Raw genomic sequence first — 24,305 nt, 5'->3', positions numbered from 1 at the left:
GTCTTTCATAGTCAAGTAGCCTCATTGACCAAGATAGCTGCTTGAGCATTAGCTACCACTTCAGTCTTCCAGGAAGGGGAAAGCAACCGACAATTTTTCCTGTCTGTCCCCATTTAAAGGAGTTTTCCTGGAAATCCTTCTCAGTGGCTTCCATTTATATTTTGATTTCCCAAACTTGGTAAGATGGTCATACATAGCTATAAAAAAGGTTGTGGACTCTAATCTTTTAACCGGGTAGAGTTGTCAACCTGAATAGTATAAAGGTGCCGTTAGAAGGAGGAGGTGAAAAGGAATGGTTGGTTAGGGCCAGTATCTTCCTAGTTTGAGAACTGGGGAGAGTGAGGCCTGAGGGCAGAAAGTAATCACCCAATTAAACTTCCTGGGATTTTTGGAAATGCAAATGGGATATCTAAGGGATGAAAAAATTTAAATGTAGTCCACATTCTTGTTCTTAGAGTCTTCTTCTGGATAATATTCTGTGCAAAACTTTATTTTTATGCTTTGTACATCCTGCAGGATTGTTTATAATAGAGAACAATTGAAACAACTGAAATAGTTAAGTGAGTGCTTATATTATGCTATATCCATGTTGTGAAGTATTATCAGCCATGTAATATTAAGCTTGTTACGTGAATAGTTGGGAAAACTACTTATAAGTGAAAGTAAGACATACAATTTGACTTCAGATATGATTGCAACTGTGTAATAATAGATGCAGAATATAGATTGGACTGAAATTTACTCCAAGAAAAGTATTTGTGATCTCTTAAGGGTGGGATTATGAGTGACTTTTCCATATTTAAAACATATATCTTTGTGAATTTTCTCCTATAAGCATATGTTTCTTCCAAAATCAGAAATAAAAGGCAAAATTTGTTTTTAAATGTTCTATGCATGGGACACCTAGGTGGCTCAGCAGTTGAGCATCAACCTTCAGCTCAGGGCATGATCCTGGAGTCTCAGGATCAAGTCCCACATCGGACTCCCTGCATGGAGCCAGCTTCTCTCTCTGCCTGTGTCTCTGCCTCTCTCTCTGTGCCCCTCATGAATAAATAAATAAAATCTTAAAATAAAATAAATGTTCTATGCAGAGATTTAGATGTAAGTCCCTCATGGCTTGCATTTCTGGTTTTCTCCTTGATACTCTTCAGGAGCAATGCTTAAGACATGTAGACATAATCAGATCTTAGTCTAATAATAATAATAATAACAGAAAATGTACAACCATTTGGTAAATAAGTGGCTTTAATGCAAATGCCCATTTCCTTATCACTAAGCTGTTCTTAAAGAGAATGTTTATCCTGAATATTCTCTTGTTGGAAAAGACAGTCCTGCGTGGGCCTCTTCCACTCTTAGGTGTCTTGCTGGGTGTGCCAAGACCGCACACCAGACCATTCTTTCCTCTAGACTATTCCTCTCATTAGGTAGCTGGGAACCTTGAAAGATGAGGTTAGCTTTCCCTACAACCAAGACCAGGCTTGCTTACTACCTGCTGTAAAAATGGTAGTTTCCTCAACCGTGTCCCTCACCTGTCATGCCAACACACTGTGTGTGCAGTGTCTGTCATGTTGCCCCCATCAGACTTGGTGCCGGAGAGAACAGACATAAATATGCTAATGCTCATGCAGTATGTTGTAATGCATGAGTAATAAAGTCTTAGTCTCTGACCCAGGAGTCTCATGGCTTTTTTTTTTTTTTTTTGAGTCTCATGGCTTTTGCCAGCACCTATGGAACAGTAACAGGCTTACCGTTAGGCTAAGGTTAGCTTGTTAGGTTAAGGTTAGTTTGCAAGCAGGCTCAAATCAATTCCCAGACCTGATATTTCTATGTTCTGAAAATAGGAATTCCTTGTAGTTATTTTTACTGAGGAAGGAAATATCTTTTCTTTTTTATATTTTGTTTCATTTCAGTTTGCCAACATATCGTATAACATCCAGTGCTCATCCCATCAAGTGCCCTCCTCAGTGCCCGTCACCCAGTCACTCCATCCCCCCACCCTTCTCCTCTTCTGCAGCCCGTTGCTTATTTTCCAGAGTTAGGAGTCTCTCATGGTTTGTACTGAGGAAGGAATTTTATACATTTTGCAAGTGTACCTAAAAATTGGTTCCCGTCTCTACTCCTGTCATTGGTTTTTGGCCTCTTAAAGGTAAGTCTCTATAACATTATGTTTCATATATATTCTTTGTATCTTTAAAGTGAATCCCTCTTGCTTTTCTCATAGCTTTTATCATTTATGTGTGTATATGTGTTTTTTTTTTTTTTTTTTTTTTTTTTGTATATGTGTTTTAAGGGACAAAATGTGACATCTTTCAGGTCTACCCTGTATGGTTGTGCAGGTTGGTAAACTGCACAAACTTACCTGGCTCAGGTGATAATTTGGAGCTGAAATACATACCAAACCATGTGCCCTGGTGTAGGGTTACTTCCACCTGAAAGAAGGGGCACATTTTTCTAATTTGCATAAATTAACCCCACCTCACTAAGTCATGAGCCTACACGTAGGGGTGCTGGGATGGATGGATGAATGGATGTGTGCATGTATATACTTCTTTCGACTTTCTGTAAAGTTATCCTATGAACAAAGGAGCTGATGATCTGTGATCTCTTGTTTATCTTTTCCTCCCTGGGTGTCTGTCTGTTCAAGCCCTCTGGGTGTCTATTCAACTGTCCAGCAGAAGCTGTGAATTAAAGAACTGACCCACTTCACATCAGTCTCTTGAATGTGTAGACAATGTTTTGGGTTCTGCAGGTTCTGAGACCAAAGAGAATTCATGAGCCCTTCTACACTGGAGTTGTGGAGTGCTGGATCAGAGTTGGTGTAACAGGTGGAGTGGTTAAGGATGAATCTCTCAGCCTGTCCTTGTCACTTTTTTTGTTTTTTTCTTGAGAATATGGTCTGTTTATAAAAGAACTTTTGGAAACCTGAATACCTCAAAAGTTTTGACTCATGTTGGCCTAAAACAGTAAGCTTCAGAGGCCCCTTTAGAAGGCCATAAAAGAAAAACCAATATGGAAAGCTGTAGCTAAAAAATAAATCTCTATCCAGTGCTTTTGATTAACCAAAAATCTTTTTTTTTTTTCAAATTCACACAAGGTTAGGATTTTCTTGAACTATGAAAATTTCAAACTAATTTCTTACAGGATAGTAGACTACATGTCTACTATTCTGCTTGGAAAGATCTGTTTGTTACTTAATCTTCTACCTCTTTCTGAATTTTTGCTCCTATGTTTCTTTTTCAGTCAAACCAGTGTTGTTCCTAATTAGAAATTTAAATTACATCTACTGCAGTTTGTACACACCAGGGGATATATTTATGGAATACTTTTAGTCAGCCAAGGTATTTTTCATAACTTCAGCATAACGTTTTTTCATAGAGTGCTTATTGATGAGACATTATAAAAATTGTGCAAGAATGAACACCAGAGAAGCAGTTGTGTAGCTCAGGAGAGATCTCACAAGAAAAACATTCCTTAAATATATTTTTCTTTTTTGTGTTTTTTCTTTCTTTCTTTTTTCTTTTTCTTTCCTTCTTTTTTTTTTTTTTTTTTTTTTTTTTTTACGGTGCAGGAACACATTTTCCTCTTTGTCTTGTGCTGTTCTTTGTATGATTTCCCCTAGTATGTCTCACGGATGTGCGCTGTTGAAAGTGAAAATAATCTTACGAATTGTGATATTTCATTAAGTTTCAATGAGGTAATTAAGGAAACTCATTTTCAAAGATATACATTTATTTCAGTGGCTTGAATATTGCTTAATCAGGAAATGCCCAGAATACTAAATATAGGTAGGTTGGGCTTGTCTAGATCAGCATCTTTGAGAGTCAGAATGTTGAAAGGGAAGACATGCAGGTTAAAACAGCAGAGGCCCTTGCTGTGGGTGGAAACTAATTGGCTGAAAACATGAATAAATTATACTTGTTATTCGTGTCAAGAAAAAGCGAGGAGAGAAGGGATGAATATTTGTATCTAACAAGGCGTTACACTCTGCCACACGATAAAAAAATAAAAGATAAAGAGCAGAACCTTAGACCTAGGCTCCTCTTCCCCGTAGCAGGTAAGAAGAATAGAAGCTCAATTACTTGCCATTCTTTCTTCTGAATATTATGTTTCAGATCTGGCATGTTCAGGCAAGAAAATGTTACTAAAAAGGTTGCTAAGGAATTCTCTAACATGAAACATTTATTACTGGGACCTCTGTCCTTGACCCTGGGGTTATGTTCAAATGCTTTCAGTTAAAAGGCTCTGAATTTAGGGTTGGATAATTCTTTCCCTCTTTTCATGGTCCTGCACTGTGTACTCGTAGGCTACACGGATTGCAATAGATTGACTACAGTTCAGTTCCTAAAACAAAAGATTCTAGTATGATGTCATCAGACTTTACCTTATCCAGATTAGAAATTGTAGAGTAAAAAAAAAGAAAAAAAAGAAAAAGAAATTGTAGAGTAAGATCTTTTTAGAAACAGATTGATTTTGTTTTCTTTCTCAATCTTTCACAAAATTTGCATAGGGGAGGCCCAAGGAACTTGCAAAATTCTCTATGAGTTTGCTCTTAGTAAAGTCCTAGTACTTCTTTTTTGCCATTTTAGAACCTACCTTTTAAACTTGAGCTTGCGGGATCCCTGGGTGGCGCAGCGGTTGAGCGCCTGCCTTTGGCCCAGGGCGCGATCCTGGAGACCCGGGATCAAATCCCATGTCGGGCTCCCGGTGCATGGAGCCTGCTTCTCCCTCTGCCTGTGTCTCTGCCTCTCTCTCTCTCTCTCTGTGACTATCATAAATAAATAAAAAAAAAAATAAACTTGAGCTTGCTAAGCTTCTCTGAAGATTTCTTCCCGCCCCTGGGGTCTCTGTAACTCTCCCCCACCTTGGATCTCTCCTTATCATCCTATTTTGACACTTGTTTGGGTATTCTCCTGGTGTGCTCCTGCAGTTCCGTAAATTGTTCCAAACTAGAGTCTACTCTCCGTTAAACTGGTTGGTGTCTGTTTTTTCATATTTTCCTCACTCTTCAATAGCCCCTTAGCACAAGTCCATAAATAGGTGCTCCGTTAAGTAGATTCCTTTGGAAGCCTATCAAGAGGCTGGAGATAAATGACAGTCCTACTGTATGCTTTCTGTATTGAGCTGAAGAGTTAGCTGCAGATGCCCAGCTGGTCTAAGACAGAAGTCCTGGGTTCGAGTCTAAGCATCACTGCTTAATTAGCCTCATGACCTTTGGCAGATGATTTAATGTCTATGTGTTTATCAGTGATTTAATCCCTAAATCCCCTTAAGTTTATTTATTTTTTTTAATTTTTTTATGATAGTCACAGAGAGAGAGAGAGAGAGAGAGGCAGAGGGAGAAGCAGGCTCCATGCACCGGGAGCCTGACGTGGGATTCGATCCCGGGTCTCCAGGATCGCGCCCTGGGCCAAAGGCAGGCGCTAAACCGCTGCGCCACCCAGGGATCCCTCCCCTTAAGTTTAAATGTTGAATTATCTATCTAGCTTGAATTATCTACAGCGATGGTTCTCACAACGTGGTCCCTAGATCAAGAACATAGACATTACCTGGGAATTGTTAAAAAAATGCAGCTTCTCAACCCCCACCCCAAACCTCCTGAATTAGGAACGCTGCACTCTAACAGGCCCTCCAGGTGATTCTGAGACACACTAACGTTTGAGAACTACTGGTTTGTATAGAGTCAAATCCCTGGTAGTGTGAGAAGCTTTATACCTTAATGTTAGTGGACATTGAGGATTGTGCAGTCATGTCATGGTTGGTACTTAAATCCAGTACCTTGTGTTTCATCTTTAAGGCTCTGTACAGTGGCTCACCACTGCATCATATTCAAATGCGCAGCTATTATCCACAGAATTCAGCTCCCAAGCTCCTATGAAGTGCTGGCAATTGAGGACTGAAAAATCTTTCTTAGGGTGAACAAAGAATATGCAATGGACAAGGGATTAATTTCCAGTAGCAGCCTCCTGATTTTATATTCATAACGTCGTATGCATGTGAGGCTACACATGCAACGTCTGCTGATATACATTAGGTAATTGGGCATCTTGCAGCCCCATTTGCATGCAAAGGTGGTTGTACACTTCCCATTTACAAGTCTAAAATTAAAGCCCAGTTTGAAGCAGGCTGAAGTCTTGCTGCTAGGAAAATAATGAGATAAGGAAGAAATGACTTCTGTTAATCAGCACTTTGGCCTCTACTGTTCAATCTTTGCTAATTTGTCCTTTGAAATTGTACATTCTGTGTTGAAGAGAAAGAATTCTAAGAGTATCTGGGTTTTTTTTTTAAATCCTACATTTATAAGCTGTGTTTATCCATAGTATTTCCTCTAAAACTGTCCCCACACATATGCTGCAGTCTGTTGCACTAGATTTCTGCTCTGTGAAGTATTTGTACTCTTGTGGGACCACGTGCATCATCTCAATCCCCCCCACCCCCCAATATACAGACTAGCTCTGTGGCATCATTTCATTTTAGTTCAGCCCACATGCATGAAGCAGCTACTTTGTGCCAGGCATCGTGCCAGAGGCTGGGTGTGTATAGATCAGTCAAGTTTCTGTCCTCAAAAGCTCACAATATTTTAACAACTTCCTGGTATCTCAGTGTTGTGTATTTTTTTTTTTAAGATTTTATTTATTTATGAGAGACACAGAGAGAGAGAGAGAGAGAGAGAGGCAGAGACACAGGCAGAGGGAGAAGCAGGCTCCATGCAGGGAGCCTGATGTGGGACTTGATCCCGGGTCTCCAGGGTCAGGCCCTGGACTGAAGGCGGCGCTAAACTGCTGAGCCACCCGGGCTGCCCAGTGTTGTGTATTTTTGCTGAAATGAAGTCTTCCCAGATCCCCATCCCATGAATTAAAATCCTTCTCTGATTATGTTCTACTTGTGTCCCCAGGAGGATGGGGGACCTAGTAGACCCAGGCCTGGAAGAGTCAAAGTCCCAAAGTCCCAAAGCACAAGACTGTGGTCAGAGGGTTACTCAGATGTGTCATGAAGAGAAGGTGGCTGCATTGCAAATGGCCTGTATTTCCAGTTTGTGGGAACAAGAATGCACAAGTGTTTTCTGTACCTCCAATGTGGGTCATCACGGCAGAGAATGCCCATCTAGAGCCCTTTCCAAGGGAGTTGCCCACGAGTGCCACCTGGAGGAAAAATGGATCCCTACAAAGACAGTTTACCAAGAGCCAAAAGGAAGTAGTCACTTGTCAGTGTTCACCAACTGCTTTATATTTTCACGTTTGGCCCTGTGCATTTGTTTTATCTTGGCAACTAGATTGGAAGCTCCTAGAGTACAGAGCTGGGTCTTAAGAAGAAGGTTCTCTTACATGATATCTGTTTGTGGGTGATGAGCATAAGTATATGAGCAGAAAGACTGTCTGGAGGTTTATATGCATGAGTAGTTCCTCATGGTAATCGTTTTTTTCATCTTTATTCTAGCCCAGGCGCATATACCATGATAGCACCCAATGAAAACCGAAGAAGTCAGATACAAAGGAGTACGTATTTGTATCCATTCAACATTCAGAATGCTTCTTCTCTTCTTATAGAGGAGGATTGGTTTACTTAGGTTGTAGTATTTTTATTTTCTCGTTTGTATAGACTCACCAGATCTTACACCAAATTTTTTTCTTTTTTTAACTTCAGCTGCTTTACCTTCTGATTATTCTGTTGTTAATGCTTCTAAATTTGTTTCTCTATGTTAATAGCAGAAACTCATGTAATGTGGTTGTAAATCTCAGATTTCCATTGGCCTCAAACAATTTCACCATCTATTGCCAGTAAATCTATCTAGTTCCCAGGAAATTGGGCTGGCCGCAGATACTTTTACAGAACTATGAACACCTGTGGGGCAGATGAATTATATATGAAATATATTATGACATAATTTGTCTTTCTTTTTTTTTTTTTTTTAAAGATTTTATTGGGATCCCTGGGTGGCTCAGTGGTTGAACATCTGCCTTCAGCCCAGGGAATGATCCTGGAGCCCCAGGATCGAGTCCCATGTCGGGCTCCCTGCATGGAGCCTGCTTCTCTGTCTGCCTGTGTCTCTCCTCCCCTCTCTCTCTGTCTCTCATGAATAAATAAATAAAATCTTAAAAAAATATTTTATTTATTTACTTGAGAGAGAGAGAGCAAGAGTGAATGCGAGAGAGAGAGAACATGCAGGAGGGAGGGAAGAGGGAGAAGGAGAAGCAGACTCCCCACTGAACAGGGAGCCAGACACAGGACTGGATCCCAAGACCCTGGGATCATGACCTGAGCTGAAGGCAGATGCCCAACTGACTGAGCCACCACCCAGGAGCCCAATTGCCCCTTTCTTGATCTGTCCTGTCCCGTCCCTTCTTAATAGAATCTTTCTTTAGCCTCTGTGTTCCCATAATTGTGTAAGTATCAGAGTCTACCCTCAGCTATTTTTATATGTGTACTTGGCTTGTGTGCATTACCATCTCTTTGAGGGCAGGGACACCTTACTTATTTTTGTGCTCCTTGTACCTAGTGGGTATGTAACATTTTTGCCTGAAGTTGTACAGTAAAATAAATGCTGTCATTTAAAGTTAAAGCATTATACCTTAGAGGTGGATGGAGAACTAAAGTTCAACTAGTTCACAAAGAAGTTATGAGGCTTGTTCAAGTCAAGCTCTGGGCTAGCCCTGATGTTCTGTGCTCTCCTTTATGAGATCTTGGTAAGAAATTTAATACTGTGGCTAAGAATGGACATACAGGCACAACAGGCCTCTACATTAGAGACTTTGGTCTCCACCACACAGGTGGCACCCTGGGTGGTACACCTGCATCAGAACACCGGCAGGATACAACAGTCCCAACTATGCAGAGCGATTGTGGGTGCTACCGGTGGCGACCACCCAAATCCTAAAGGTTCTGGCATTTTACAAGCTTTTGATTTCAATACTTTCCAGGAATTTAAGCCTTGGTGTGGTCTGGAATTTTGGGATGTTTCAGTTTTTTTTCTTTTTTCTGCTGATAATTAAAAACTACCATATAGGGACCTTTGAAACAATCAGGTCTGGGAAGATTTCAGACGTGCCTTGGGAAAGACAGGATCAGGATCTCTGGAGCCCCCTGCTGTCACACAGGGTCCATATTTGGGGAAATAGCAATGCTCCAGCACGAGGAGGCCTTTGGCCTGGTGGTATCCAGCGCCAGGAACCCAAGAGCCCTCACTCCTCCCAGCTGCAGTAAGCTTGGGGGACATTTAAAGTACAGTTACTATGGGCATCAGAATTCTCTGGGGAGGGCAGCTCGGGTGGCACCGCCTTCAGCCCAGGGCCTGATCCTGGAGACCCCGGATCGAGTCCCACGTCAGGCTCCCTGCATGGAGCCTGCTTCTCCCTCTGCCTGTGTCTCTGCCTCTCTCTCTCTCTGTCTCTCATGAATAAATAAATAAAGTCTTAAAAAAAATTCTCTGGGGATATGTTTACTGTGTGTGAAGAGTTCTTATCGACATATGGATAATCTCATTTTGCACACATCGTCTATAGGGAATTAAAAAAAATGAATTTGATATAGGATTTTAAAAATGACAGAATGAGAGAAAAAAAACTAAACTCCCTTATTTTAGTAGTTCAGTTTTTTTTTTTTTTGTTTAATCAAATTTTTTTTTTTTTTTTATTGGTGTTCAATTTACTAACATACAGAATAACACCCAGTGCCCGTCACCCATTCACTCCCACCCCCCGCCCTCCTCCCCTTCTACCACCCCTAGTTCGTTTCCCAGAGTTAGCAGTCTTTACGTTCTGTCTCCCTTTCTGATATTTCCCACACATTTCTTCTCCCTTCCCTTATTTTCCCTTTCACTATTATTTATATTCCCCAAATGAATGAGAACATATAATGTTTGTCCTTCTCCGACTGACTTACTTCACTCAGCATAATACCCTCCAGTTCCATCCACGTTGAAGCAAATGGTGGGTATTTGTCATTTCTAATAGCTGAGTAATATTCCATTGTATACATAAACCACATCTTCTTTATCCATTCATCTTTCGTTGGACACCGAGGCTCCTTCCACAGTTTGGCTATCGTGGCCTTGTTTAATCAAATTTGAACCTTCAGTTCATACTCTTGGAGAGAAATTGCCTCAGGGGTGGGTGCAGGGTGACTCCAGGGGGTGGGGTGGGGCGGGGTAGGGTAGGGTGGGGCTGGGGGGTGGGGGTTTCTTCCTTTCCTGGATATTCTGTCCACCGATGCTTGCATACAGTTAATCGCCCTCTGATGTTTGTTCCTTTCAAGGGACCTGTTTCCTTTTTATATTCTAATAATTGATGACATTTCTCACTTGGCTTAGTTGCTGAGCAAGAGCTGAAGAATCTTGAGAAGTGGAAGGAGCAACATAGAGCGAAGCCTGTTAACCTGGTGCCAAGGCGGTTAGGTAAGCCAGCAAACCAGGTGCCTGAATCGGGAGGACAGGGCCACCCAGGGATCCTGTTAGCACCTTGCCTACACCTATCTTTGGACACAGGTTACAGGTTTTTGGGTCACTGTGCTGCTTGGAATGGAATGCATTTAAAATGGAAACTCTTAGGTGTGTAGGGATGTTGTTTCTGATTTTCTGCAAGAAGCAAATGTATGATGCCACAGTTGTGTGGGAATAAAGTGATGGCTTAATTGCTGAATAATTTAGATCCTCTTAGATGATCAACTCTGAAGAAAGCTTACCTGGGGTGCTGCATATGCCTTGTCGTAGCACTAGTCAGGATGGGAGTAAAAGCTAGCACGAGCATATTAATCCTGCCAGGATTAATGCTAATGGGAAAGTAAATGAATGGATATTCAATTCTAAAACTAAGAATGAGAATGAGCTGGGGACCTGGTGGTGGGTATAAAGAGAACACCACCTGTGTTTTCATTCTACAGATAGAGAGACCTTTGGGCCTCTGGAGTGCACGCCAGTGTGATGAATTGTGCGGGCTGCCCTTGCCTGGTGTTTGAATCATTCAACAGGGATGCCACCTAATGGGAATCATTCACGTCCTTTCTTTTCTCTTCCAGCAGCATCTGAGAACTGAAAGGGCTGGTGAAAATAAAATAACCTAATTTGGAAATCATTTGATGGGTGAAAGTGATGGTATTATCACCATCATTCCACTGTATTTCGGGGAAAGGGGTTAACCTCAAGTGTCACCTTTATGCTGAATAAGCCACATTTGAGGGGCATAACCAAGGAACAGCTTTGTCCTTCCTAATGCCCCCCCACCCCCCCCACTGGCTATGTGGGACTGGTTTTTCCCCATGCTCTTTGGATGAAATTAGATCTTTTTGGTCTTTCTCAAATAAAAGTTGTCCAGCTAATTCTAGGTGTTAAATAGTATCATTTAGTCATTAGTGTTCAGTCTTAGGTACTAGTCAAAACTCTGTTACTGATGGAGATTCAGGCTCTCTCTCTGCTCCAGGCCAGGCCTACTCTGAGTAGAAAGCTAGCAAAGGAAATGGGACATGGCTGAATTTTTCTCTATTGACTGCTCTGTTCCCAAATTCTGACCCCTCCTGGGTAGAAGAGAGGAGAGATAAGAGAGGTAGGATCTGTACTGCGCAGATCTGGTTTCTGAAAGTCCCTGCTGTGCATTCTCACTCCTGGAGTTCTTCAGAGCCCCCTTGCCTGCCATCCATCTCTCTCCTGGATTTCTCCCATAGACACAACATATACATTCTTGCTGGCATACTTGGCTTCACCGCTGGCTCTTAAGCCGGTAGACCATCTTTGTAGGGTGGCCCACATGGGCAACAAGCCCCTGTAAGATGGCTTTATGTTGCCATTCTCTTTCATGCATCCCAGATGGGGAGCACAGGAAACACTTGTGTATCCTTTCTTCCCCCATACTCTGGGAGTACAGACCATTTGCCATGCAGCCACCTCTTCTTGATGACCTGGGTAGCCATCTAACAGCAGCCAGCATCCCTGACTTCTCTAGGAATAGGTACACTAGATGCTTCAGTCATTGGAGATGCAGATCGAGTTCTCCAAGTGATTTTCATGGTCTCTTGCCCATTTTGACATAATATCCCTTCTTCCCCAAATATACACACAGACAAAATGGAATTCACAAAGACCTCTTTCCTCTGATTCTACCTCCTGTGACCTATCCAGCCTCTTTTATGGGCTGAAGGCAGTTGCTAGTTAAGGTTCCCCTGTTTTCAGTTACCCCTTTGCAGATCCTGCTGAGGGAGCCAGGCCCCTCACTTTAGAATCTGGAGCAGTTGGTGCCTAGTATCTCAGAGCCTTAGCCAATGTGAGCAGGAATCTCATTGCAGTTTTCTGTTAATAATATACCTAAAATGGTTAAGGTTATAGGTATGGGAAGAGGCTGGGGGGAAAGAGAAAAATTTAGACTGTGTTAAACCTTGAGATAAGTTTTGAACAAAATCTTCAAATTCTTAGGAATCTGACTTTCTTTATTTCTATTAAATTTCACTTCCTGCCCTATTCTTCTACCCCTTAGAATATTGGAATAGTCCTGGGAGATGCTGACAGTGGCTGTAACATTAGATAAAAGCTCCAATAGTCCTCACTGTTTCTTTCCCATTCCCCAATCCCCCACAACAGAGACTGAAGGGCTAAAACAAAATAGGCCTTATACATCTTTTGGGACTCAGAAGAAATGTCTCTATGGTGTTTTTATCAGTTCAATTACAAAAACTACAGTGAATGCAAATTGTTTTAATGCTGCTTCTGTGTGAATGAATCTTTCAGAGAACTGACACTTTTAGTGACCAAAGCACCGGAGAATTATTTCAAAGGGATCTTTATAATGCACATACCCAGCTTGCATAAACACTGAGAAATCCCTAAACAGCAATTCTTAGATGATTGTCAAGCTGCAAGGATTTCTGTCCCCAGATTATTTGAGGTTTAAGAGAGGCAGATAATCTAACATCCATATTTTTCAATTGAATACCTAAGAAAGAATAATAAATAGTATGGATTGACAATCAATTGCTAACTAAAATATTCCCATTGTAGTTTTAAAAACTAGGTTATAAAGACTATATATTTGTCAGGACAAGACCCCTGAGGATTTCCTGCACTTCGCTACTAGCATGTGGGGCAGTAGAGTCATAAGAAGAAAAACAGCATCACTGATCATCATCCTTAGTAGGTTAAGGAGTGGTTATACTGAAGCAGGGGGGATGTTCTAGAATTTCTAAGACAGGCACTATTTCTTATTATTTAGCTTGGACCTTTAGGTATAATCTCAGTCTAAGTGAAAACCTGAATACCTACATGACTTAGTAGGATTGTCCTTTTCTTTCAGGAAATGGCACCATGTTCTGTCCAGCTCTGTTTCTCTTTTAAGAAATTACCATTCTCTAATGTCTTAGTAAGAAAACTGGTTGTATCCTTATTTCCAGAGATAGGAAAATGTTAAAGAAATTCACAGTGTAGACTTATCATGTATTAATTAGTCTTTGATGGCTGACATTTCAGCTTAATATTCATGTTTCACCTTTGTGACTTTTTTTTCTGTAGGTGGAAGCCAATCAGAGGCTGAAGTCAGGCAGAAACAACAACTCCAAGTGATGCAATCTAAATACCAGCAAAAGGTCAGAATCCATCTCTTTTAATTTTGGCAAGGAATTTGAGTACCAGCACTTTCAATAGCCACGGAATAATACAGTAACTTTACCAAAAGCATAAAACCTTTAAACTGATTGCAAAAGGAAACTCTCAAAATCAAAGAAAGAAGTGAGAAGCAAAGAGACAAAAATCTAGAATTCTTATCCATGCCATGTATCAGTCAGCAGGACCCTTGATGAAGGGATTTATTATTATTATTATTTTATAGCTCAACTCTCTACCATGTTTTAAATGTTTTGTTCTAAGAACATGAATCTGTTTACCCAATATAAGTCATGAAGGTAGTACAAAAAGATTTAAGGTGTCAGTGACTTTAAAAAAAAAAAAAAAACAATGAATTTATGAGTTTTATAGTAAGGAAATGTTATCTTCTCTTTCTCCTCCCCAACCTGGGTGGGAGGTGGGAAGACAGAGAGACCAAGGAAGAAACACAAGAGATTAATTTCATGGGTAGGAGATGCAGTCTGACCATTCTCTGTGATCTAAGTAGCTGGAAGCACCAACCTATAATCATGGTGAGGTATAGCACAAACAATACTGTAATTTGCCTTTCATCATAATTTTGTGTTCCAGAGGTTCAGACTGAAAAATAGTAACTGTTTTTTTTTTGTCCCCTGTAATTTCAATACAATTTAGCTAAAAAGAGAAGAATCTGTGAGAATCAAGAAGGAAGCAGAAGAAGCCCAAATCCAAAAGATGAAGGCGATTCAGAGAGAGAAGGTAAGACAGTGGAAAGGATGATGAGCTACCATTTGCAGAAGGCTTACTGATGCCAGGTTCTCTTCCCCACTCTGTCCAAATACAAATTCATTTAATTCTCAAAATAACCGTATGAGTATATATTATTTTTTTAAAGATTTTATTTATTTATTCATGAGAAACACACACACACACACACACACACACACAGAGGCAGAGACACAGGCAGAGGGAGAAGCAGGCTCCATGCAGGGAGCCCGATGTGGGACTTGATCCTGGGACTCTAGGGTCACTCCCTGGGCCAAAGGCAGATGCTCAACCACTGAGCCACCCAGGCATCCCAGTATATATTATTCTTATTACCTAAATTGATAAGTTAGGAAACTGGCAGAGAGGATACATAACTTGCCCAAGGGCTCATGGCCAGTAAATAGAAGAAGTGGGATTCAAATCCGGGCAGACTGGCATCAGAGCTAGAGTTCTTAGTGACCACGCTGTTTTACCTCCCAGGCAAGCGATCCATGTAGGGGCTCTGTATTGGGCCAGAAGCCAAAGCAGTTAGTAATAAGAGCAGTCAGTGAGCTGTCATGTTTATATCCAAATATTGAATTTTTTGGGGTGAGAGTTAGATAAGTGAACATATACCTCTCTCGTTGATAAAAGAAAAAGCGTGCATTTGCATTTTAGTGTTACTGGTATTATCTATTCTAAACCTCAAAGTGAAGATGATGTTTTTGGTTTTGATCCTCTTTCTGGGGCTTGGTGAAAAGAAATCTCTTAAAAATTTTGCTTTTCTGCTGTAGAAGAAGGAAGAATGTAGAATTGTTCTATCCCCATCTCTTCTTTCTCCTCACATTCCCCATAAAGTCCTAAGCTGTGGCAGTTTTTAAGTATTAGAGGCGTGGGAATGTTGGCTCATGATACCACCAAGCATGGCACCTGCTGCAAGTATAAGTCGTGGAAACACAGTTCCTGTTCTTGCCGTCTGCCTGTCTGTCTGCCTATCTCTTTCTCTCTCCCTCCTTCTCTTTCTTTTTTTCTTTTAAAGATGGAGTGTTGGTCAAAATTTAAACCTGTTACCAAGCAATAGATATTTTTACAAGGTTAATGAAGCCAAAAGGTGATGGCTTATAAAACATATGAGAGTATATGAGTCCTTCGTACTGTCCGCCTGGCTGGTGAGCAGACTGTTTTCCGTTTTTGTTTTTAACCTTTAAAATATTTTTTGGTCTTTCTACTTCTCTACTTCCCATTCTTTTCATCCAGCTTCCTCCTCTCATTTTTTGTCTTCAAAGGAAAGTTCACATTTTGGTCTTGTGATTGTAGAGGGAGGTGTCCCCTTTACATAGTGTGTCTGTATTTCAGGTGGAACCAAGAAAACATCCAGTCATCACCAGGAATTGAGCTAAGAGGCTTGCAGGTCCTAAAGAATTATTGTGTTGCAATGTTTTCTTCTAAAAGTCATGAATTAGTGGTCATTTAATCCCCAAATTGGCTGGCTTGTGGGTTATTTATAGCTCATTTATTCCCAGGGCAGATAGTGTACACTATTCAGAAATGTTAGTGACTGAAGTGGCTTTCACATTGAGGAAAAGCATCATTTTCCTCTTTCCAAGTTGTACCATAACACTAGATGGATCACAATCATTAACTATAGAAATCTTAATTGGGTTGGCTTTTCTAATGTGATAAGTATAATGATTATTGGTATCATTTTGTCCAAAAGTAAAAGATAGGGAGAGAAAGTTGATATGTTGATGCTTCCCACTCCAAATGTGTTCCTTGAACCAGCAACATTGGCGTCACTTGTTAGAAATGCAGAATCTTGAGACCCCATCCAACACCTTTTGAACCAGAGCCTGCGTTTTAATAAGCTCCCCAGTTGATTCTTGTGCATATAAAAGTTGAGGAACATTCACAGAAACTACCTAACACGATCAGGAGCAAGTTACACTGGTCCTTCCACAGACTTGATTTCTCCGGTTAATTGCCCTGTGCTGCCACCAGGACCTAGCTCTTTCTATTCTACATAAATCTGTGGCTCTTCATACTAAATGTGAGCCTATTTAGTAGCTTCTGTCAGATAAAAGAAAAATGGACATTAGCCATCTAGAAATGGCATACTTCACATTGCCAGTGTGGAAATGGCCAAGGGAAGCAATAATGGGCTGTGCTTATGGAGCACTTATTCTTTAAAATGCACGGCCAACACAATATGGATATCACACTGCAAAACGACACCCTCCTCCTCAGGCAAATGGCTACTGTCCAGGAATTCTGAGTCAAGTAGAAACTAAGCAGCCTGTTGCCACCCAAGAGTCCCTAGCTTAGCCTCTGATCGTAACCCCCCTTGCCCTTCAGTTTTCCCTTCCCCAGGAGAGGTCCCTATGGATCACTGGGTCTCTAGTTGGTTACCACCTGTGTGTGAGTGAGGGGAGAGTAAACTGTCTTCCCTGCCAACACTTGTGAGTGTTCTTTGATTTTTAAGAAGCACAAGGATGTGAAAGGCCGCCAGCATGTGGTCATGTCAATGGGTTCAGGAAGAGTTAGTCCTATAGGTGAAGGGGAAGTTTGGAAAGGGCACTTACTTGGATACTCCAGTCTAACTTTTATTTCCTGTACTAGAACATGTTGATGTTCTGTATTCTTCCCCTGGTGTACTAGAGCCTCCTGAACTTCCTCTTGGTAACTTGAACCCGACCACGCAGGAGTATCTTCACCACAGAGACCAGTAAATGCTACAAAAACAACCTTCCTCTCTTTCTCTTTGCTGGGGCTGGTTGCTCAGTTTATCAGCACACCGCTGCTTTAGCCCAGGGCGGAAGAGGGCCTCCCTCACTTTCTCCCACCACACACATCAAAGCAAATGGTGGGTATTCGTCCTTTCTAATGGCTGAGCAATATTCCCTTGTATATATAGAGCACATCTTCTTTATCCATTCATCTTTTGATGGACACCGAGGCTCCTTCCACAGTTTGGCTGTTATGGACATTGTTGCTATAAACATTGCCCCTCCACGTTCAAATCCCTGGAACCTAGGAATGTGTTGTATTACATGGCAAAGGGGGGGGGTATTACATTTGCAGGTGGAATTAAGGCTGCTAATCAATTGACCCTCAAATGGAGAACTCTACACTATCCAAGTGGCAGTGTAATCAAATTGGGAGAGGGAGGCAGGAGATTGAGAACTGAGGAGACGATAGCAAGAGAAAGATGTGGCCTGCCTCTGCTGCTTTAAGATGGAGGAGGGGGCCATCAGCCAAGGAATGTAGGCAGCCCCTAGAGGCTAGAAAAGGCAAGGAAAAAGATTCTCCCCTGCAGCCTTCAGAAGAAAAGGAGTCCTGCTGACACCTTGATTTTTAACCCAGTGAGGCCATCTTGGACCATCTTGGACTTCTGACCTCTAGAGCTCTAAGATTTTTTTGAGTAAACTTTCATTGTTTGGAGCCACAAAGTTTTGGCAATTTGTTACAGCAACAATGGGAAACTAATGCAACTCATGTGGTTTTATGATAATGGATTAAATTCTCTTTCTGGAAATCTATAAAACAGAGAAAACATCTCTAAAATATGAGAACATCAGAGTGAAAGAAAGTTGTTAAACAGAGGCAGCATACTACAAGTACTTTCTTTGCCACTGGGTCTTTCAGTTTAAGTAGACAGGTTTTCATAAATCCTCATAAGCAAGACTTTTGCCTGAATTTTGTGCCATGAGAATCAACCTCATGGATTTTTCCTCAAAATCACATTGATGAATTAGGTAATAATTTGATTTTTTCCCCCACAGGCTTTCATAATACCCACATACTTAAAACATGAAAATCTTCCAATTCCATGTTAAAGATCCTTCCTACCTCCTGGAATCCTCGTATTATTCTGCCTTTGATCTTCTTGTGTTTGAAATAATATTATACATGTGGTATATAGTTCATAAATACTTTCATTTAATATTCAGAACCTCTTGGGGTCTCATAACCTAAAAATGGGCAGGAAACCAGCCAGAGATCTGGGTGGCATCTGATGACTTTCCTTGTGATTTCTAGTAAACTATGAAGTCATAAAGCTGATAGTTATTTGGAGCACTGGAGGTCACTGTGTTTAAAACAGACACCGAGAAGCATTGTTAGTTATTTTTAATGTTATAAAGTGAAGTAGGAGCTAACCAGTAGAAAATAAGGTATGCGTGTTAGATGCGGAGATGCATACGTACACATGTTTTTTTTTTAATTTTTATTTATTTATGATAGTCACAGAGAGAGAGAGAGAGGCAGAGACATAGGCAGAGGAAGAAGCAGGCTCCATGCACCGGGAGCCCGACGTGGGATTCGATCCCGGGTCTCCAGGATCTTGCCCTGGGCCAAAGGCAGGCGCTAAACTGCTGTGCCACCCAGGGATCCCCGAACACATGTTTTTTAAGGAATCATATTTGTTACTTATTTCTAGGAAGCAAGAAGTAGCAAGGGCTAAGTTTAAGACATTACAGGGTAAAATGTTAAGGTACTTATTTCAATATTTTTATAAAGTAGCAAAAATGTCCATTTCTGAAAAATTTCAAGGAACACCAGTATTTCCCCAGAAATATGGTTCCTACATTACACATTTCTTTGTGGATGAACTGGTGTCAGCAGTTAGCCTCTATTGCTGAAATCCAGTAGGATCCCTTAATTAATCCCATAGTGCTGGGATGTATGTCTTTGAAATATAGAGATAGTACTAAAAAAGTAAGCTATTAGCTTCTCTATGCCTTACTTTCTTTAGTAAAATGGGCATAATATTAATATAATGGAATGAAGGCTTAAAGGATACAATATGTGCAGAGCCCTTAATACAATGCCTAGCGTGCAGCAATCACTGACTGGGGTGCCCTAACCTAATTAATTATAGATGCAGAGAAGTGCTTTAAGACTATCTCATTTGACTTTGTTGTATCAAGCTGTTGCGTGGAAGGCAAATAATTATTTTACACATGAATTGCTTCAATTATTTCATTTTTACTAAACTCACATGAATGAGGTTGCTGGAGAAAGCAAACACATGTTTTTGTGGGTTTTCTTTTTTTGCTCCACCAAATCTGTGGGCTTCCCTCTCAGCTGGGTCTCTAACAATGCACTTCACTTTGCAGTCCTGGCCCACCTCTGATTACCAAGATCTTCCTCCCCTCGCATCCTTCTTATCCTCCTCTTTTGTTTTCAGCTCATCATCTCCTCTCTTACCTTCTGGAAAATAAAGTCCATCAGGCCATAAGGACCCTTATTTTTCTGTTTCTGTACTCTTCCTCTGCTGTTTCTATCCCTACCCCATCTCTGGATGAATAAGAAAGTGCTTTTCTTCGTTGCTATGATGGATTCTTCTACCTGTGTTTATAGTCTTATCTTTCTTCCCATCTCTTTGGGAACCTTGCTGCTCCATCAGTTAAGCCCCCTTTTTTCTTGTCACTTTCCTGTCCCCCACCCCCTGTCTCTTGGGCTATCATCCGACTCAAATCTCTTATCTTAAAAACAATGTGTCTCTCTCTGTTCTGGTTTGCTTTCAACTCCCCTCTACCGAGCAAGCATCATGGCTCAACGGCTTGAAAGCCTCTCTACCATATTTGATTCCCAAATGCCAGTCTGTGGCCCAACTTCTAGCAATCACCTGAACCGAAGAATCTCTTGTTTTAAAAAGTGTCCCTTGGGTGATGCTGAGTGCAGCTGGCTTAGGAACCTGCCTTTGAGTTCTCACCTCTACTTGTTCCTTTGGTGGGCAGAGTTTGACTTCTGTCTCTAGTGCTCCAGTGGTACTGATCTGGCTAAGAGCATCAAAGGCATTCTTAATTGAAAAAAAAAAATCCCCCAAAACCTAACAGACTCTTTAATTCCTAACTCATTTAAACTCTTTGTTATATTGTAACTTTTAAGTACTCTGTCCTTCAAATTCCACCCCACAGGATTTCTGGATCCTTCCCCCAACACACATTTTTTTTTTTTTTTTTTTTTTACTATTGATGTTCTATCCAGGTCCCACCTGTTGGTCCTCTCATCCCTGTTCCTATGCCACCATAGTCTTAGGTGAAAGTCCTCATATTTCATTAAGCATTTAAGCGTTAGTTATTGCCTGTGCTGATGATTTCTGAAATCTGTATCTCTAGCCCACATTCCTGAATCCTAGACAGGTGTGTTCCTCTGTATCTTGATACTTCTCTCCAGGTGTGCCGCAAGTAGATCTCAAGTGCAGTAGGTTCGAAACTAAACTTTTGTTCATTCTATTGCTCTTAATGGCCAGCCTCCTGTTATATCCCCCCTTGCCTTACTCATCCTCTGTTGAAATAGTCTCCCTCCTATTATTTCATTTTCCCCCTCTCCTATTATTTCTGTTCCCTGCATTTTTCTAGAGTTTGCCCATCCTTCTCTGTTCCTGTTACCTTAATTTGGGGCTCATAATTTATGGCCTGGATTACTGTGAGAACCACTCCATTGGTTTTTATATCTGTGGTCCTTCGTGCAGCTTATTCTCCACTTTGCTTTCAGAGTGGGCTGCTTACTGTCCTGCTTAAAATAACATGGTGGCTCAGCATTGCCTTTAATGAAGTCCAAACTCCTGTACTTGGCATATAAATTCCTTTATAACCACCCTTTCTCATTTTTTTCAACCTTATTTTCTCCTATGTTTCTACAAACGCCTTTCAATTTATCCATGAACTTCTTGGGGCTCCTTAAACTGGCTTATACTCTCATGCCTTCATTTACTGAGGGTATTGTAAGGTATAAGAATGTCCCTTTTCCTATCCGGGGTCCCAACCAGCCCATCACTGCCTTAGGGCAAATTAGAGGGAGATTCTTCATCCAGGAGGTCAGTTCTGTGGGTGCTCAGGTGGGGGACTGGTAGTACTTTTCTGAGACGTAGAAAAAGACAGGTGTGCCGAAGCATCCTGTGCTGGGATATAGGGCGTGGAGAGCTGAATGCCAGCCCTCTTTAGCCTCCCCAACCCCTTTGCAGGCCTCCCCTGGGTAGTGAGCAACCTGTATAATGGAGTGAAGTGGCTCTGCTCCCATCATCTCCTCCTGGAAAACTTGATAAGATTGATCTCTGTCTAGAATTTCTACTTCTCGTTAGACTGTGGTTCTTATCCTTTGAATTGGTCCATCAGCCCCTTAGTGAATCTGAAGAGAGCTATGGATGAACCCGCTCTCCCTAAAAATGGGCATATTTATGACATAGAGTTCACTCATGAATCTGAGGTTAGAAACCACATTCTGAATGTTACTTAGCATGGCTCCTGAGCCCAGGACCCTATCTGCCACTTGGAAGACACTAAATTAATGTTTGTGGAAATGTTGAAAGCATTTCCCAACTACCTACTTCTGTGCTTTTTTTTCTGTTCATATTATTTGCAAACCTCTATCCCCCAACATGTTTTATATACTGCCATAACTGGGTTCTTGTTTGTGTTCCCAGCGAGCCTCTGAAATTTTCCAGAGGAGGCACTGCTCTGTTCATATCTGTATTCTCAGCATCTAACATAGTACCAAGTGTATAAGGCATTTGATAAACGTCTGAGCAAATGAGATTCAGTAATATTAAATGATTTGCATAAGGTTACTTAGTGATAGTGGATCTGGAGCAGGATACATCATTTTTTTCTTTTAGACCCCATGTTCTTAGACATTTTATTTAATTAATCAATTATTAATTAACTTGAGAGAATTTGAGAGAGCATGCATGTGAGTGGGGTGGGGAAGGGCAGAGGGAGAGGGAGAGAGGAAATCATAAGCAGACCCCACATTCAGCAAGGAGCCCCACACGGGGCTTAATCCCATGACCTTGAAATCATGACCTGAGCTAAAACTAAGAGTTGAATACTTAACTCACTGAGCCATCCAAGTGCCCCTAGACATTTTACATTTTGTATTTGCATATATATGTGTAAGTATGGTTGGATGACTCCTTAACTCTCTGTTAAAAGGAAAGAAATAAATAGTATAACTAAATTTAAGTATTTGGATTAGTATAATAAACAGCTCCCAGGGCAGCCCAGGTGCTCAGTGGTTTAGCGCCACCTTCAGCCCAGGGCGTGATCCTGGAGACCTGGGATTGAGTCCCGTGTCGGGCTCCCTGCATGGAGCCTGCTTCTCCCTCTGCCTGTGTCTCTGCCTCTCTCTCTTCTGTGTGTCTCTCATGAATAAATAAATAAAATCTTAAAAAAATAAATAAACAGCTCCTACATTGATAAATATTGAAAATAATTTCTCAGATACTCTGGTATTTTGCCAAATACTTCTCCATCAACTTCTGAGGGATAATCAGACCATTGTTGGACAGAATTTAGCTACCGAATAACTGTTTCCATGAGTTAAATTCAATGATAATTAGTGAAGAGATTAAAACCAGCCCATGCTTGTGTGGTTTTCTCACTATTTTTCAAAGTAGCATTCCTAAAAGTGGTTTAGTGAATCCCTACTTCTTGCTTGCTGTCTTTTACTGCCCCTCGCTTTTTTTTCCAGAGAAGTAGGGGCTCATCACAATTGATCTTTTGGTCTCCTGAATCAGGATTTTTTTTTCTAGGTTGAGAGCTTGTTGATTTGGTTTCATAATTCTCTGTTTGTTGGCTTTCCAGAACTTGTTTCATTAGTAACCCAATTGCTTTGCATTATAATTGATTCCATTTGTAGGAAATTTCCTTTGTTTTTTTTCTGAAACTGAAGTCCTCCATTTTATTTTTCAAAATGGGAGTAGTAAGTGGTTCTGTGGGTATGAAGAGTTTCATGGAAAACATGAAGTTTTTCCTCCTCCTTGAAAGATGGAGCCAAACTTATGTCAGGATTTAGAAATGATGATTTCCATTATTTCCTTTTCACAGGTCTTCCTGCTAGGCAAATCCAGTTCTTTTTTTTTTTTTTTTTTTTAAATCCAGTTCTTTTTATTAAAGCAAACCCAGCTGCTTGCTGTCTCCCTTGGATTCATTTAAAGCTTCAGGTCTCCCCTGTGTTATAGAACTTGTTTCAACTCCCCATTAAACTTGTTTTCTAGGAACTTTACTTGTTTTTCATAGGCAAGTCAAAAAAAAATGACAGTTATGTCATAGTGAACAAAAAGCTCGAGGGTTATTTAAGTTGGATTAAAATATGCCAGAGCCTTGGTGACAGTAATATCAAATATGAAGTCCTTTGTTTCTAGATTCTCCAAAAAACTAATTAAAAAAAGAACTCTTTCCATTCCATTTTTTTATGACATTTGCTATTCAGTCTCTCAATAGCTTTCAGTATCTGATTCTAAGTCAGGAGGGAGTTGAGTTGGTTTATTGAAAATCTTTTTCTGAATATTTTACTGGAATGTGAATATATATATATACATTTTATGAACTACTTAACCATTTCTTATAATTTTCATTTAACATACTTGGTGTGGAACTTTCATGTTTTCTGTAAACCATCTTGAAAACACTTCTTGAAATATAAATGTTGCCATCATGTGAACTAGAGAATAAAAATATGAATGCTGATTCTGTGATTATACCAATCAAGTTGGGAGAGGGGAGCCATGGAAGGAATCTGGGGCTCCTGGCTTTCAGTAAACCATTTCCATGGGTTGAGACAGCACATCTTGGAAGCCCTGGTAGGTATCAGTCTTGGACTATTGGGGCCACTTGAATCTAAGGATTTTGGGTAACTTTAACACCATAATTCTGCTTAAAGCTTCCCTAATAGGTGGCATTTTGATATTTGCAATTTCAGAGCAATAAACTAGAGGAGAAAAAAAGATTTCAAGAAAACCTCAGACGAGAAGCATTTAGAGAGCACCACCAATAGTAAGTTTGTATCTTCAGAACTTTGTACCTTTATAGACATATTGTTCATTCTGCTTTTAAATTCTAAATGATGGTAACTGTTTAAGACCTTTGGTATTGGATTATTGGCTGTTATATTAATTATGTGATTAACTCAGTCATTATGTAAGTGAGGTTCTGAGGTTCACAGAGTACTTTTTTTTAAAGATTTTATGTATTTATTCATGAGAGACACAGGCAGAGACATAGGC

At 40.6% G+C, this 24,305-nt stretch overlaps 1 protein-coding gene across 10 annotated transcripts in view; it reads left to right on the top strand.

Moving 5' to 3' along the window:
• Positions 1-24,305, top strand: part of EPSTI1 (epithelial stromal interaction 1) — a 94,853-nt gene that overhangs the window by 12,819 nt on the left and 57,729 nt on the right. For 7 of the 10 annotated variants that reach the window (XR_013355930.1, XM_077855548.1, XM_077855543.1 and 4 more), the window contains exons 2-6: positions 7,435-7,493; positions 10,304-10,387; positions 13,484-13,557; positions 14,228-14,311; positions 24,002-24,075. Coding sequence is in view for 9 of the 10 variants with exons in the window: in XM_077855548.1 (XP_077711674.1) it covers positions 7,435-7,493; positions 10,304-10,387; positions 13,484-13,557; positions 14,228-14,311; positions 24,002-24,075 (375 nt within the window). In the remaining variant the exon portion in view is untranslated. Of the gene's footprint in view, positions 1-1,982; positions 2,147-5,972; positions 6,032-7,434; positions 7,494-10,303; positions 10,388-13,483; positions 13,558-14,227; positions 14,312-24,001; positions 24,076-24,305 lie in introns of those variants that run through there. The other 3 variants (XM_077855550.1, XM_077855546.1, XM_077855552.1) reach the window with 3 other exon arrangements.

Source organism: Canis aureus, chromosome 17, assembly GCF_053574225.1.
Source record: "Canis aureus isolate CA01 chromosome 17, VMU_Caureus_v.1.0, whole genome shotgun sequence".
NCBI lineage: Eukaryota > Metazoa > Chordata > Mammalia > Carnivora > Canidae > Canis > Canis aureus.
Note: the sequence above shows the minus strand (reverse complement) of the source record. Positions and strands in the feature narration are given on the sequence as shown.